Source organism: Drosophila navojoa, chromosome X (genome assembly GCF_054131105.1).
Source record: "Drosophila navojoa isolate 15081-1374.11 chromosome X, UAZ_NAV_1.0, whole genome shotgun sequence".
Lineage (NCBI taxonomy): Eukaryota > Metazoa > Arthropoda > Insecta > Diptera > Drosophilidae > Drosophila > Drosophila navojoa.
The window spans coordinates 29,564,431-29,580,033 of NC_142895.1; the positions used below are offsets into that span (position 1 = coordinate 29,564,431).

Consider the following 15,603-nt stretch of genomic DNA (forward strand, 5'->3'; position numbering starts at 1 on the left):
GTTGACATATTAGTAAATTATTTTGCATTGCATGTCATTTAAGATATATCTTGTTCAAAATGTGTACCAATCGCTCAAATTTGTACAGGCGCACGATGAGCACGATGAGCTCGCCAGACAACGCCGTGGAAGAACGATCGATGAAGCAAGCAGGAGGGGCATCACCGACCGATAACGACGACAGCTCCAATCAGTGGTCTGGCATGGACAAGCACGCGGAGAACATCAACGGTCATGGACCACAGGGCGATCAAATGAAAAATCAGAACCTATTGAGCATTGACTCGGACAGCTCACAGCAAACGGTGCAGTTGGATGCCGAGCAGGATGGTGGGTGAATTACAACTTGCTTGTTATGCGTTCCTAATCCTTGAATCGTATTTTAGCTGAGAACACAAACTTGCGCAAGGCCACGAAGCGTAAGGTCAAGAGACAGCGATGCGATTCTGAGGTGGCTTTGGTGGGTTGGAACGGAGCCTTTCCCAATCTCTCATCCACCCACAGCTTGGAGCGTAATTCGGATGGAGACCAGCAGGTAAGCACACATCAAAAGTGGGGCCGAGCCAGAGACGGGCACAAGCACCGCAATTGCACCTGCACTTGCACTTGCACCTGCACCTGCACCTGTACCTGTTGTTGCAGTTGCTTCTGCTGTTTCAGCTCCAATTTTGTTTTGAGCAGTGCCAAATTTTGCTCTGCATCGGCATGCATTTGCTTTGTTCTCTATCAGTATATCTATAATTTATCTATTTATCTATGTCTCAATATACATACAATATTGTATGTTGTATGCATCAGCTGCCCACTGACCTAAAGGCTATCTGTGCCACTGGGCTGAGCGTGTTTCCCAGAGAAGACAAGGAGCAGGGGCCGCCGCTGTCATCGCCGCCGTCTTCTGATCCCACTTCCCTTTCACCAGTTACCCAAGATGAAATGCCTGCAACCACGACAACGGCAGCTTTCACAATCGGTACAAATTTGACTACTCCAAGTCCAAAGTCTACGCAGACAACCAACAGCAACAACAACAACGTCAACAACAACATCAACGTCAACAACAACATCAACAACATCAACAACAACGACAACAAATCAGCGTCAATTGCTGCAATTCCTACAAGTGCAAGTCCACCCTCAGAACCACCATCAGAGTCAGAATCAGAATCACCAGCTGATATAGATAATCAGGTGGAATTTTAGACTTAGTTTTGGAAAGAGCCATAGCTGGCAAACTAGTGTATTTCTTAGCTTACTCCATTTCCTTCTCTCCGTTTCTCCCCTCTCTGCACAGGCTAAGCGCCTTAAGAGCTCCTTCTGTGCCGCCTCCTTGCACAGTGAACCTGACAAGTCGGCCGCATCGGTCACAGCCAGAAGCGAGGCGAAGACTCCCGCTCGCTCGGGCGCTGCACTCAACCGTCCGGCAACTGATCAATTCTATTTGTTGCCGTTCAAGTATGGCTGGAAACGTGAGCTAGTGCTGCGCAGTAACGCATCCGGGTCGCTTCAGCGGGGCGACGTTATATATATATCGCCGGGAGGGAAGAAGCTCCGCTCCCGCGAGGACATCCTTCCACTGCTGCAAGGCGAGTTGACCATCGATCATTTCTGCTTTCAACGCCAGATGCAGCAGGCCGGTGAGCAGTACGAGACAGTGCGTCAAGCACAGCCTGCCCCGACACGTCCCAAGGCGGGAACAGTCAAGCAACAGGCGAGCAGCATCAGCCAGCAACTGCAGTCAAGCGCTGCACCCGTTGTTGGCAAACGTGTGCCAAAGCCTAAGGTGCCAAAGGGCGCTAGCCCTCCGCCAGAGGGTTGGACCTCGACGATGGCCGTCAAGGGCAACGCGCGCGTCTTGGCAGCCAGCACTTTCAACAACAGCGCAGGCAAACCAAGGTAGGCAGGCTACGACTTAAATGCGTTGATCGATATCTTATTTACTCACAGACACCTCTATCTTGGCAGCAATCATTCTAAGCAGTCAGCTAAGACAGTCCCCCAGTCAGTCAAAGACAAGATGATGATCTGCGTGCATTGCTTAAAGTCGATCAATGGGAAGCAGGAGACTTTTACTGTGGGTGCAGACCCCGTTAGCAACTACGTCTGTATGGTGAGTAACGAATCGAAGATGTTTGTCAAAGCTGGCAGCATAGGTTAACAATTTTCTCCTTGCTATCTAGAATTGCATTAAACCTGGCAACAAAGGATCGGCGGGACAGGCCAATGGTACCAAGAAGCAAGAAGGGGCGAATGAGATTGTAGCCGCAAATACCAAATCTGCCTCCGAAGCAGGCAAGACTTCGTCCTCAGATGTAAATGGAAATTGTAATGGCAATGGCAATGGCGCACTGCCACCCGCCCAGTTGCTCAGCGATGAGGCACCTGCAGGACGTGCCGACAGGATTTACAATGAAATGGAGATTGTTGTGATTAACGGTCGCAAAGCTCTGTCCATTGTTGGCGAGCCGACACGCTCTCGTCTACAAGTGTGAGTCCGAAACGAAGGCAAACTCAAGTGACGTCCTTCCTTGTTCAGTTCGGTTCACTTCCAGATCCATTGTAATAATCGAATTATCTCAATTACTTTCTTATTTCGATAAAAGAATGTCCAATAAATAGGACGCTTTGTGGTCTCGTTTTCTTCTAGGTTGCTGCTCAGCGACTGCAAATTGACACTAGCTGAGAATTGAATCATCACACTCACAATACAAAGCAATAAATATATTATCAGGTTTAGTAAGCATTATCAAATTAATCAACACAGTCGAATCGGATTATAAGTATCAGCACTCTAGTCGGGAATACTCGACTAGAGAACTGTAAAATATAGAATAGAATGTTAAAAACTATGCAGGTCGAAACTTTTGTAAGTTATAAACGTGCCAGGGATATTTCATTAGTATAGACGATTAATGTATTGATAATTGTGGCAGCCAAATATTATTCTGTACATAATATTTTTTATAGCATACCACGAGAACCGGATTTGGAGAGCTACCAAAGACATCTTCTTAAGCGCAACATCAGGGCCAAGGAGGAGCGTCAGAACTTTGTTGAGTGCGTTTCAATTGGCAACCTGAACTGCCAGGTGATGTGTGCCGTTATGAAGATTATGGATATGCCCGTAAGTTTCAACTGACAATGTACATTCCATTCGCGTAAATTAGCTGGTTTCTTATTTCTGCCTAGGACCGTGTACGTATGTCGCAGGTGTGCAAGACCTGGGCTATGATTGCCCGCGATCGCAGCGTGTGGCGCACGGTAAGGCTTCGCGATTCTCGCATTGCCAAATGGCTGTTCCTTTTGCGTGATATGGCGCGCTTTCGCACCTACGAATTGGATATGATGGGGGTTAAAATGGACAGCCCCAAAGTGCGTTTGGAGGGAGACTTGCGCGTGCTGAAGTCACTGCGCGTACTCCGCACTGATCCAAGTGAGGCAGAGTTTATTGAGTCGGTCATCAAGCGTATACCACATCTGCACGAGCTGCGCACCACATGCACCAGTCGTGTACTCAGTTTGATTAATTTAGAGATGATGGTCGAATTGCGCGTGCTGCGTATTCGCATGTTGGAGCCAAAGGCTGGCATTGTTTCGCTGCAGCCGCTGCAAGGTTTGGACCAGTTGCAGGAGCTTAGTTTGCGCGGCATTAACAATATGGCTCAGCTAAAATTGTTACAACTGCAAGGATTGAAAAATCTCGAAACACTTGTGCTGGGCTCCTGTCGTGGCATGAAAGTTTCATTGTTCGGCCGGCAAGTGCTGCCGAGTCTGACCCGTCTTCGCCATCTACGCCTCGAGAATCACCATAGCAACCGCTCGTTTAATATTAATGAGATAATGAAGGGCATCGCCGCCGGCGGCAGTGTGAAGCGTGTGGAGTTCATCAATGTCAACGTGGATGCCGAGCTCAGCCGTCAGTTGGCCGCTTGTAGCTCGGTGCAGGAGCTGCTGCTGTCGCCCAACTTTCACAATAACGCGGCCTACATGATGAATTACATTATGCAGGCGATCAGCGAAAACCGCGAACAGCTCAAAGTGTTTCGCTTGGGTCTGACATACGAACTATTGAGCGTCACTCGCGCTCTGGCTATAAATCAAGAGAAGGATTGCATTCCGGTTGTACTGCCCATACCTGGCGTGCCGGACAACGATGTACTTAACGAGTCCGACGAGCCAATAGCTTGCCTGCCGGTCGATCGTCTGGAGTCCATTCTACACCACATGATGCCGCAGGCCTGGCTGACAGTCGCCAAGGTCTCACAGAGCGAGACAACCAATCTTAAATTCCTCCCGGCTTTGCCGACTGACGCCGGAATATCGCATAACTAACCGTTTTTCCAGCGCCTCCTTTTTATACACATATCTTATATGTGGGAGCATTTATATATACACATGTATATATAATTTCTACATATTCTATATACTTACATATGAATATCTGCTTTCTACGTATTCTGTATATATGCTATATAGCATGTGGTCTTCAGGGTGGTAATGGGATGTGGGTGAGTGCCGTCACGTTTGTAACGTATCTGCCGCCCAGTTGTTCTATTAGAGAAGATAGACTATTCACCATCATAAGCTAGACAATACCTAGTGGCGGAATACTCAGACTAATAATAACTTAAGTAATATGAAGTATGGAATCGTTTTCATAGGGAAACGTTAAGTACATAGAGCAAAATCGAAAATGAAAAATCAGTTTGCTTGTGTATAAAAATTAGATCTTTTTATTTTTTCTGTATATATATATATAATAAACGTCTGGTTCAGCGCACAACTGTTCTTTTCAACTTGATGAAGGATTATATTTTTAGTTAATAAGCAAACTGTCTTGATCTTTTCTTTTGTGCGTATTTTGTGCCAGCATAGTCGGCACAAGTAATATAAATGATATAAGAATAAATAAGTATGTAGGGAATTATAAACATATATTTAACATGGAACAGAAATTATATTCCATTTTATTCAAACATCGCGCTTGTACAAAAATATCCTAGCAAATGGTGATAGGCGACTTCCAATTAACTTTGTTTTTAAATACTTTGTTCTTGTTTCTAGGCGCACAGAATATATATAGCGAATATTTGTATTTACAATAGGGGCAAGGACTTGTATTTTGGTACTTGTTTAGGGTGTGGTGTGGCTTTCTATGTCCAAAACAATTGGATTTGCAGTTTGATTCGGTTAATAATTCTTTCGCTCAATGCTCTTATACTATTAATCAGATCAATGAATAAGTGTGTAGAAAACTATCTAAATATATATATGTATATATCAAAGCCGGTACTTGAATCGAGTTAAGCGTGTGTACGATTTGTTATGGAATTATGAGGCTAGGGGGAAAATACGATGGGTTGGATAAGTACTGGCAAATATAGAGGGATAGTAAATGTTAGTAATACAAGGAGAATGGTGATTGAAACTTATCGAACTACACGTACTCAAGCTAAGGGATGGCCTAGATCAAGATCAAAATCAAGTGCACTTTGGACATATACATGGACAACCTGAGACTAAGGTTAAGGCTAAGGCTAGGGCTGTGCGGCTTAAAACTAATTTGTCATTGGTCCAGATCTCAGTTGTATTCGGCTTTGGGAAAGTAGTCGGGCACAAAGATGTGCACAATGATGCCGGTGGTCATGAGGGCAAAGTAGATGATGACAGCTATCCACCATAGATAGCGCTCCCAGCGACGCACCTCCAGGTTACGTAGCACCCCGATGCCCACGAGGAGGCCGGCTACGGCTCCAGACAAATGTGCAATGTATCCAATCTGGTCATGCTGGTCAGTCTGATGCCGATAAACTGACGTACCCAGATCGGTGAAGCAGAACACAAGGAATGCAAGAAGCTGGACAATCGCATACTCCATTTCCGAGTAGTTCTGTAAATAGAAAACCAGTATTAAAAAGGGTTTTGTTTTCAGCACATTTATGGACTCACCATAATGATCGTGGCAATATGGGCAGTGATCAGAGCATAGACTCCGCCTGAGGCGCCTGCCAAAAAGATGCGGGGACTGGTCAGTGAGGTGCCCATGGAGCCGGCCAGGACGCCGGCTAAGTAGACAAGCGCCACTCGCCACCAGTGATGCACCAGCTCCAGGGCGATGCCAAGAAAGATCTGTATGATCAGGTTCATCATCAGGTGCATGATGCCCACGTGCACGAACATGTAGCTGAGGAAGCGCCACGATTCGTACCTCTTGTACGGATTGTAAATAAAGAGCGTCGCCGCTGGACCATTGGTGCTCTCGCCCAGGCGCTGGTTGTGATTGGGATCGTCCCTGTTGGCATAAAGTATTATCAGCAAAACAATGAACAGCAATTGATCTCAATGAACTTACTGAAAGTAAATGACGTCCACCAGAAACATGATGATCTCAATAATGGAGAAAATGACCATGGTCAGTGGCGGCGGACAGATGGACATTTGCTTCTCGTACGCGCCATCTGGCTCATCGCCCTCCAGCGGACGAGGCGGCGGCACCACATACCGGCAATACCTGGTCAGCATATTACGTATCATCCACTTGTGGTGCAGCGACATGGTGTAGAACTCCTCAAAGTCCAGATGCCCATTGTTGTCCGTATCACTGCGGCGCAATATCTGCTCGGTTATGTGTGGGGGTATATCGTGGCAACGGCCACACGAAATGAGACCCTTCAGCTCGCGTATATCAATCAGGCCATCTCGATCCGCGTCGTGCTGCAACAAGTCAATTTTCAAAAATTATTTTAATTATTATATATTGTATTAAGTATTGTTTGTGGTAAAATTGCATTAAAAAGCTTTCTAACCTGATTATGGAATTAACTATAGTTGTTGAAAATATATCAATATATCAACATATCGAAAGTATATTTATATCGGAATATTTTTTGCCCAAACATCGAATAGTTTTGCGATAATTTTGAGATAATTGCGTTGGCCACTTTAAAAGCTTACACATTAAATATGGTCGCATATGAAAAACACGCACTATGATGCTTTTGAGTTCCGAATAGTGCAGTAGAGAGTTCACTTTCATTTATAGACATACGTATGGGAAAATATAATGGGTTTGTGAAAAAGTATTTAACGGGCAGAAGGAGTGATAGAGCTGAAATACACTTGCATACCAAACGCAGTACAAGGTTATCATATTTCATCGATAACTCATCTGATTACTTTCTTATCAAGAATAATCCAAAAATTGATTTTGTTTTTTTCAGCCTAATTTGACCAGTTTTGAATCTGGAGAACTGTGTATAGATATATATAATGAACACAGACATTTTTATACCCTGAACCCGTTGAAAATGGGAAACCAGGGTATTATGTTTTTGTGAAAAAGTATGTAACAGGCAGAAGGAATCATCGCAGACCCCATAAACTATATATATTCTTGATCAGCACGAGGAGCTGAGTCGATATAGCCCTGTACGTCTGTCCGTCCGTCTGTCTGTCCGTATTAACGCCGAGATCTTAGAAGATATAAGAGCTAGAGAGCTGAAATTTTGTGTGCATTCGAGTTTGCTTTATTTTTTCGATAACTCCTCCGATAACTTTTTTATCGAGAATAATCGAAAAATTGATTTTGTTTTTTGAGCCTCATTAGACGCGGAACTTCAGATTCATTGCGTATATACAAACATAGTGTAATCAACAGATTTTGGATACCACGCCCCTTCGCCCCCAATTTGTAAAAAACGCGTTTCAAGTACTAGAGTGCTTTGGAATGTACACACATTTTGACCATATGATTACGCTCTGAAATTTCATTAAGATTGTATGTTTACAAAAGAAGTTATTCACCAAGTAAATGCTCATACTGCCCTCACTGCAGCGCAGCCCAAGCGCAGTCGCTGCTTACTGCACAGTTAGCAGAGGCCGGGCTTATGCGTGCGTGTTGATGTGTGTTGATGCATGTGTGCAGAAAAGAAGTGAAAATGAATGATTATAAAATCTGCTTAGAGGGTATCTCCTAGTCGAGCACTATTATTACAATAATTCGCTTTCTGCACATTTTGCGCTCTATGTAGGTACGCATAAGATTTAGCAGGGACTATATATTATATATGTATATATATTAATAAAGATGAGTACATACATTTGAAAAAGTTCACGTCTCTATTATACGTTTTGTTTTGTTTGTTTTGTCAAGTCATAGTATCATATCACAGCAGGCAAGCTGGAAAAGGGGATTAGGAGAATTGTGTCAGTTTCATCTTGTAATAGTCACTCAAATTGTATGGGAAACATCTCGGAATAAATAGCAGGGCATCATTAAAGCTGGGTCCTGAGCTCTGTGCTACTTTGGCCAGCAACAGGAAGCATACAAAATTACATGTGAGTTTTTGGATCGGCGAATGCCTGGTGATTGCTAAATTGTTGAAATCCATCAAAGGTTACCATTGCATACCCTTAGGTCCCTTAGTTAGCCATCCCAAGCTCTCAAATTTCCGTTGTAATATGACACAGTTTTGGCAGATGAGCAAGAACATGATGGGCTGGTGGTTGGCCGAGGAGGAGGACCAGTGCCACTGTGACTACCACGACGACGACGAGACCGATGTGCAGGAGTCCTCGGGCGTGGGCACCATCATAGTTATATACGCGGCGCTGGCAGGAATCTTCATCGGAGCGAACGTCATTCTCAGGCATCTGAGCAACCGAAAGATGCGTAATGAACAGCAGCAGCGGCGCCGCAGCAGGCATTCAACGAATGATGTCAACAAAAGATCGCGAAAGAAGCTCGTGTTGGACAGCTGGAGCGATGCAGTGGAGCCGACTGCCGAGGAGGAGGTCCAACGGTTGCAACTTAAAGACAAGGAGCTCTACTTCGACCTGCCCGACGACAACACCGACGACGATCACTTTGTGGACGCCAAGGATAACTGATACCCAATGCCCAAAATCTGAGATTCCCCTTCCAATTCCGAGCCAATAATCTGCTATTCCCACACTTTTCACATCCCAAATTTCAAATAAAGGACACCATATACTTAAATTCGTAAACGGCCTTAATTCTATTGAGATAAAGTTGGAAATCGATTGTGCAATTGCCGCAAATTACAAATGCCACTGTTGCAGCAAATCAAACCCCAAGTGTGGTCAAAACAAGGTGCCGCAATTGGAGGATTAGGCAATCAAATGACCAAATCCGTTCAACAGATTCGACAAATACGTCAAAACTGCATTCGAATCGAGGCCACAGCAAACAGCGGACAGCCGCCACTTGACTGACAAACAAACAAGGAGAGCGAGAGAGCGAGTGAGAGAGAGAGGCAGACAGGCATCAATCTGGTCTGTGACTTTAGTCAAATACCCTTTTTCTACAGATATTAGACTACAGATATTAGACTTTAAATACAGAAACATATAGATAAAGTATTCTAGATATAGGATCAATTTGTTTTCTCTTGGAAATCTGAAAATAATATTAACAAAGGGAAGTCTGGTAGACTTGATTACTGAATCTTGTTGTATAGTGTTTCATATTTATTCAGTTCGTTTCGATTATCTTACGTCTGTATAAAGTGGAATAGAGTTACTTGTATTTATTTTTTATTTTTTTCTTTATTTATACATATATATAATCGGTGCAATTTTTCCCCGTGAAATAACTTAAGTTCAGTTTGTTTGGATTAGGTGATTCTTAAGAAGTTCATACCATGCTAGTGGTTTCAGGCAATAAATTATAAAACAAATGAATTTCTATAAAATACTAGTAATGAAACGGCAAAACTCTGCTTCAGACCTTTATTTACATATTTACATATTTCTGACTGATTACATCTTGTGTTTTAAGAGTGCTTAAACGAAACAGTTATGCATAGTTATAACGTTTGCCTGTTTTAGATATAGAACCAAAGTAAACACAAGTGATAAGCAATTGGCAAATAATGGCAGAAAGAGAGAGAAAAAGGCAGAATGAGAAGGCTAGTAATGGATTATCTACAGACTTATTACCAAACTTATTGAGCCACAAGTTTTCAGTTAGTCTCTTAGTCAGTCAGCCAGTCCTGCATTCATCTACCATGTGTCATTGTGTATTTATATACATATATTTGTGTGTGTGTCTGCATTGGAACAAGGCATTGAAATGTTTGGCGTTTCGTTAGATGGAGGTTATACATTGGCCGCGCTAATAGATAAGATTGCGAACACAATATTTTGATATTGAATGCTATTTCTCAAAAGGCAAATAGAGTCGGGCGAACAAGTGAGTGAGAGAGAGAGATGAATGCAGAGAGGAAGCAAAGAATGAAAGCTAAAGCTAATCAATCCAGTCAGTCAGTCTATGTTAATGGATATGCTAAACACATACCAGAAATTCCAGATATTAACAAATGGATTCTATTCACGAGCCACTAGAAGCAATGGCAAAAGAAAGAGCTGAGAGGGAATCACCACAAACGGGTTACGGCAGAGCTAATGAAATGCAATTTATGCGCTGTTCTTTTTGTCTTAGCCGCCAGCTGCCCTAGGGCCAATGAACGAATCAAAGTCAAACAGCGGGAAAGGGAAAGGGACAATTTCACTCGAAGCCAACTAATAGCACGGAATGCTGTTGAACAGAAACTAAAACAGAAAAACCGCACAAAACAAAATCAAACAACTCTGTAGGAAGAACTTTATTCATGGTGTACATACCTGTTTGGAATTTAACTTTAATTTACCTTGTAATAATATGTGAAATTAAACTTCTTTTTTTTTATACCATGAACCCATTGAAAATGGGAAATCAGGGTATAATGGTTTTGTTGAAATGTATGTAACAGGCAGAAGGAGGCGTGGCAGACCCCACAAAGTATATATATTCTTGATCAGCACGATGAGCTAAGTCGATTTGGCCCTATCCGTCTGTCTGTCTGTCCGTCCGTCCGTCTGTCCGTATGTATGAACGCGTCGATATCAGAAGATATAAGAGCTAGAGACTTCAACTTTTTTTTTAAATGTCCGTATATATCGCGCGCATATCGAGTTTATCACTAAAAAACGATTACTCATTCCGATATTTTTTTATCGATAAAAAACCTTATCGAAAGTCAGATAAAAAATTATATCTCCTACATTATTATAGCTAGAGTATCCAAATTTTAAATATATATTAAGACGTATTTTATACAATTTCGGTTTTTGTTAAAATTTACCCCCCGCCCCTATATCCAACCCCTCATCCTCATCTTTGTAGAAGTCGTATATCAAATACTAGAGACTTGTGCATCGGTATACACATACATTTTAACATTATGATTACGTTCTTAGAGTTTCATTACGATCGTACGTCGAGACATAAAGTTATTCAACAAATAAGTTCTCATAATATTGCCACCACTGCAGCGCAACCCAAGCGCAATCGCCTGTATATGTGAGTGTGTGTGTATGCGTGTGTTTGTTTGTATGGGTATGTGTGTGCGTGTGTTTGTTTGTATGCGTGTGTGTGTGCGTGTGTTTGTTTGTATGCGTGTGTGTGTGTGTGTGTGTGTGCTAATTATTATTGAAATATCAGTTGCTTGTAGGGTTCAGGGGATCTCGTAGTCGAGCAGTCTCGACTACAGCTTTCTTACTTGTTTTTTGTAAATCTTGATCAAAGAACAAGGGCAGGGGTGAGTAGTAGTAGTAGTAGCAGTCCTGAAAAGCATATGCACATGTACATATGTCGATAACGCCCCTATCAGCTTGTTATATATGTATGTATATCTAAAATTATATTTAGAATACCGAATCTAAACGGGTATTCAAATTTAAAGGCAATCAACAAGTGTTTGAGCATGTTGTTGTGAGTATGGGGAGCGGCATTTGGCAGTGAGTAGAAAACAATAGGATATGCTATATATATTGTGCAGGTGACTAAGCCAAATAAAAAAAAAACGACACAAATTCACATAAATAATCACATTCATACGCTCGTACGTGTGTATGCATGTACATACATATATACATGGGGGCACATGCGAATGTATAAGAACAGACTATTCTGTATGTGTGTGTGTGTGTGTGTGTGTAAGTACACAGAGAACCGGTTGATTCTGATCACATTATTCGTACGCGATAAGACACTCGCTCACGGTCTTCCCCTCTGTTAGCTGCCGTGGCTGTTGTTGCTGCTGCTGCAATGTTAAGCAAAAACAAACGGAGAAGAGCACACAACAAAATGTTGATGGGGAATTGTGCAAAAGTGTGAAATTGACTGACTGCTCTGTTTGCTGGCGTTGAAGACGTGACATTGATAAGCTGACCCCACTAGTTCCCCTACTCCCGCACCTTGATGCCAGCGAAATGAATGGACTGCAATCGTAGCGGCATTAAAAGCAACAATTCTAGCAACAGGCCTGCATCGAAGTATTGTGTAGGTCTATGTATGTATGTATATGCATATAACACATGTATATGTAAAGCGTGACAATAAGCAATTCGATTCGAGAGGGTTAGAGGTAACGAGTGACTGGGCTGATGATGATTCACCCAAATGTCTGACACGCGCAGCTCAGACAAACTTTCACCAAGGCCAAGGGACCGCGCACAAGCGCGCGTCTTGAAAAAAACCAGGAAATTCATTCATGCATGCGCTGACAGCACCACCGGCAGAGAGTGAGAGAGCGACGAGTGAACTCAGTTCTAGTTTTCGTTGCGATTGAACGCTTGGCTTACCTTTTCGAATAATTGCCGCATTTTTCTGCGGTCTTCTGATTCCTGCTGCGAGTTGGAGCGATTGAGTGGGACCTCCTCCATGTCAATGGTGTCCTGGCGCATCGTTGGCGGTCGTGTTGGATGCGTCGGCGATCGCCGCTCGGCCGGTATATTCGGATAGAGGCCATTTTCGACGTCACGCTGGTGCTGCTGCTGCAGCTGCTGAGCAGGCGTTTGGCTCTGCTGGCGGGACACTGACTTTACAGGCATTCTCCCTAAATTTAACGGCGGTATTGCAGTGGATGACTAAACTAAACTAAACTGTTTGTCGTCAATTGTTGCTGTTCTTAAGCTACTTCAATATTGCGACCGGTTCGAATTCACTTAGCAATCTTTTGTGTTGTCACTCATGCTTATGATAAGATTATTTTTTTGCTATAAAAAAGCAAACACTGGCGAAAACTAAATGCACTTTGATATCACACCATTAACAAAAAGCGGAAAAAAATATATAAAAGAAAAGCCACAATTGGCAGCCAAAGCTAATGCACGGACTGAGCTAACGCGTCGGCACAGTCTGCTCAGTTAAAGTACAATGAGTGAGAGAAGGCAGGAAGAGACACAAGTAAATGAACTTTGTGCAGCACTGCGTATGTTAACTCAAAATGCACTGTTGCGAGCGACGGTCACACTGCTTGAGCAATTCTGTAAAACGCCCAACAATTCTGTTAGCCGCCATTAGTTGCGAATTCAGCTTCTGGCAACGCTAAGCCGCCAATTAAACTGAAATTTGAATATGATTTTTATTTATTTTTTGCTCTCGCTGTCTTTCATACATCAAATGTACTAAATTGATAGTTTTATTAATTAGTTTTCATATTTATTGGATTTTTGTTTTTCAATACGTATAAATAAAAACTTAAACAAATTTACTGCACACACATTTTTGTTTTATTCCTTGCTGACTACACAAAAAAAAAAAAAATTATTATATATATTTATATATATTTTCGTTTTGTTGTTGTTGGTTTTTGTATGTTTTTTTTCGTGTTTTAGAATCTTTGAAGTGTTCAACATTGTGTAACATACATAGTTTGCTAATTTACTTGACGCCGTTTTCTTGTTGATTTTGTTTTTCTTAATAAAATTGTTGCACATTCAACTAATTTGTTATAAATGTATACATGTATATATCTATATGTATCAATAAACATATAGATATATAAATAAATAAATATATATATATATATATATATATATATATATATATATATATATATATATATATATATATATATATATCCATGTCTAAAATTCTGCAACTGATTCGATTTAGACCTTTAGTTTTGCTTCGTAATCTTTTCTTTCATTTGTTTTTTATTTTTGCAATTACAACATTTATTTTATTTGTATCTTTTCTTTTTTTGGGTTTTTTGTTTTCTATTTCTTTCATTCTGCGTTTCGCTTAGCTTAATGCCTAGTTGTTTCTTCAATTGTTTATATTCTTTATTTGTTTGTTAATTTTTATTTATAATTCATTTTTACAGTGCCTAGATAGGTTGCTATTTCATTATGTATTTCATACTATTTTTTTAGCCTTGCTGCCGGAATGATTTCTGTTTTGTTTTAATATTCATACTTGGTATTTGTTATATTTATTTTATTTGTTTTTCATTTGTTTTATTTGGCAATGACGTTCTGATTCCATTCTTTGTTGTTGTTGCTATTGTTATCTATAACTATCTCTTTCTATCGCTCGCTTCATTTGCTGCTCTTCGCAGCTTGTCATTAAAAATTAATTGTTTTTGTTTTTGAATATAATTTATGTATATATTTTTATGTATACATACACAAGTATATGTATGTATATATTTAAATAAAGTAAATAGATTACGTAATTGTAACATTTGCTTGCTTCTGCCCTTTGCACTTCCATTCTTTACCTCTCGTTCTCTCCCTTTCCTGCACGTAGCAAGGATATTTGCTCTCGTTCTGTTATCTTAACATATGAATGAATATTTTGAGTTGGAGCTGGAACTCGATATTGAATTCGAACTAGAGTACAGACTGGCCGTGTTACAACAACTGAAACTCTTATATTTCGCTTTTTTACAATTTCAATTTGCCCTTGAAATTAAGGAAGTGCTCAACAAATAATTCTTATAATTGAAAATACATAAGAAAAAATACATAAAATATCGGGGTTTTTAGTGTTAAAATTGAATAACAATTTTTGTGATCATACATAAAGTTAAATAAAAAAAAAAAAAAATAAAATAATAATAATAATAATAATAATAATAAAAATATATATATATATGTATATGTATGTATAAAGGTATATTTGAAAATTGGAATGCTCGAAAATATTTTCATTTTCGTTTTGCAATGCTTCAAATGTATTTGCTACAAAAAATATACACATACATATGTGGGAGCGGGTTAAGTACAAAAGTAAAAAGTAGTTAAATGGGCTCATTATATAGATATATAGCTCTATGTGTACGTGCAGATACTCTACGCCCGATAATACACATAGCGAAGGGATGACTTGGCCCACTGACCCGCCAATCCGCGGATTTGCTGATTTGCTGTCTCGGCAGCTGCTTCACATTCACATGGCTGAATTGAAAAGTATGTACAAAGCAAACACTGACTGGCGCTAAGGTTGTGGCTGGATCTGGAGCTGGGGCAGCAGTCGCCGATGAGGATATTATGATTCGTCGCGATTGTTGTGCACCCACTGGGCGGGCACCCATTGAGGCTCGCGCTCCAGCGAATTGATCTCCGCCAGCAGCTGGTGATAAGCTCGCTCCGTGTCGTTGTTGATAATGATCATGTCGAAGAGGTGACCCCAGCGCGCTTCCATGTCTCGTGCGGTGGCAATGATGTCCTTCAGCTCCTCCTCCTGCCAAAAAGTAATAGCAATGATTTAGATAATGTATTTGATCGATTTCGAATTATCCGTCAGCTCTATGAAGT

General features: G+C 41.2%; 4 protein-coding genes across 14 annotated transcripts in view; 2 read left to right on the forward strand and 2 right to left on the reverse strand.

Annotated features, from left to right (window-relative positions):
• Nucleotides 1–77: 77 nt before the first annotated feature.
• On the forward strand, nucleotides 78–4,383 carry LOC115565366 (uncharacterized). Its single transcript, XM_089263652.1, is given in 7 exon segments — nucleotides 78–330; nucleotides 387–535; nucleotides 799–1,188; nucleotides 1,292–2,107; nucleotides 2,178–2,485; nucleotides 2,965–3,121; nucleotides 3,187–4,383. Coding segments are annotated over 7 exon segments (3,198 nt in total). The 5' UTR covers nucleotides 78–95; the 3' UTR covers nucleotides 4,330–4,383.
• A 531-nt stretch (nucleotides 4,384–4,914) lies between these two features.
• Nucleotides 4,915–13,220, reverse strand: rho-4 (rhomboid-4). The gene is made up of 4 exons (XM_089263653.1): nucleotides 12,643–13,220; nucleotides 6,350–6,711; nucleotides 5,947–6,289; nucleotides 4,915–5,887 (listed from the first exon to the last, which is right to left on the reverse strand). Exons 1-4 carry the CDS (start codon nucleotides 12,889–12,891, stop codon nucleotides 5,579–5,581), a joined length of 1,263 nt encoding a protein of 420 aa, XP_089119779.1. The 5' UTR covers nucleotides 12,892–13,220; the 3' UTR covers nucleotides 4,915–5,578.
• On the forward strand, nucleotides 8,151–9,003 carry LOC149090809 (uncharacterized). Of its 2 annotated transcripts, none has more exons than XM_089264805.1 (2): nucleotides 8,151–8,334; nucleotides 8,393–9,003. In XM_089264805.1, the coding sequence occupies exon 2, from the start codon at nucleotides 8,458–8,460 to the stop codon at nucleotides 8,884–8,886; it is 429 nt and encodes a 142-aa protein (XP_089120931.1). In that variant the 5' UTR covers nucleotides 8,151–8,334; nucleotides 8,393–8,457; the 3' UTR covers nucleotides 8,887–9,003. The 2 variants fall into 2 exon arrangements, with proteins under 2 accessions (XP_089120931.1, XP_089120929.1); XM_089264803.1 differs by having other exon boundaries at nucleotides 8,414–9,003.
• A 259-nt stretch (nucleotides 13,221–13,479) lies between the features above and the next one.
• Nucleotides 13,480–15,603, reverse strand: part of sdt (MAGUK p55 family member stardust) — a 77,479-nt gene continuing 75,355 nt past the window's right edge. For all 10 annotated transcript variants that reach the window (XM_089263636.1, XM_089263643.1, XM_089263637.1 and 7 more), the window contains one exon: nucleotides 13,480–15,529. In XM_089263636.1, the coding sequence (XP_089119762.1) occupies nucleotides 15,335–15,529 (195 nt within the window). In that variant the 3' untranslated portion in view covers nucleotides 13,480–15,334. The remainder of the gene's footprint in view (nucleotides 15,530–15,603) is intronic.

Coding starts and splice junctions, on each gene's coding strand:
- LOC149090809 (XM_089264805.1), top strand. CDS start 8,458: ATGACACAGTTTTGGCAGATGAGCAAGAACATGATGGGCTGGTGGTTG.
- rho-4 (XM_089263653.1), bottom strand. CDS start 12,891: ATGCCTGTAAAGTCAGTGTCCCGCCAGCAGAGCCAAACGCCTGCTCAG. Junction 6,290..6,349: donor GTGGACGTCATTTACTTTCA/GTAAGTTCATTG, acceptor TTATGCCAACAG/GGACGATCCCAATCACAACC. Junction 5,888..5,946: donor ATATTGCCACGATCATTATG/GTGAGTCCATAA, acceptor TTCTATTTACAG/AACTACTCGGAAATGGAGTA.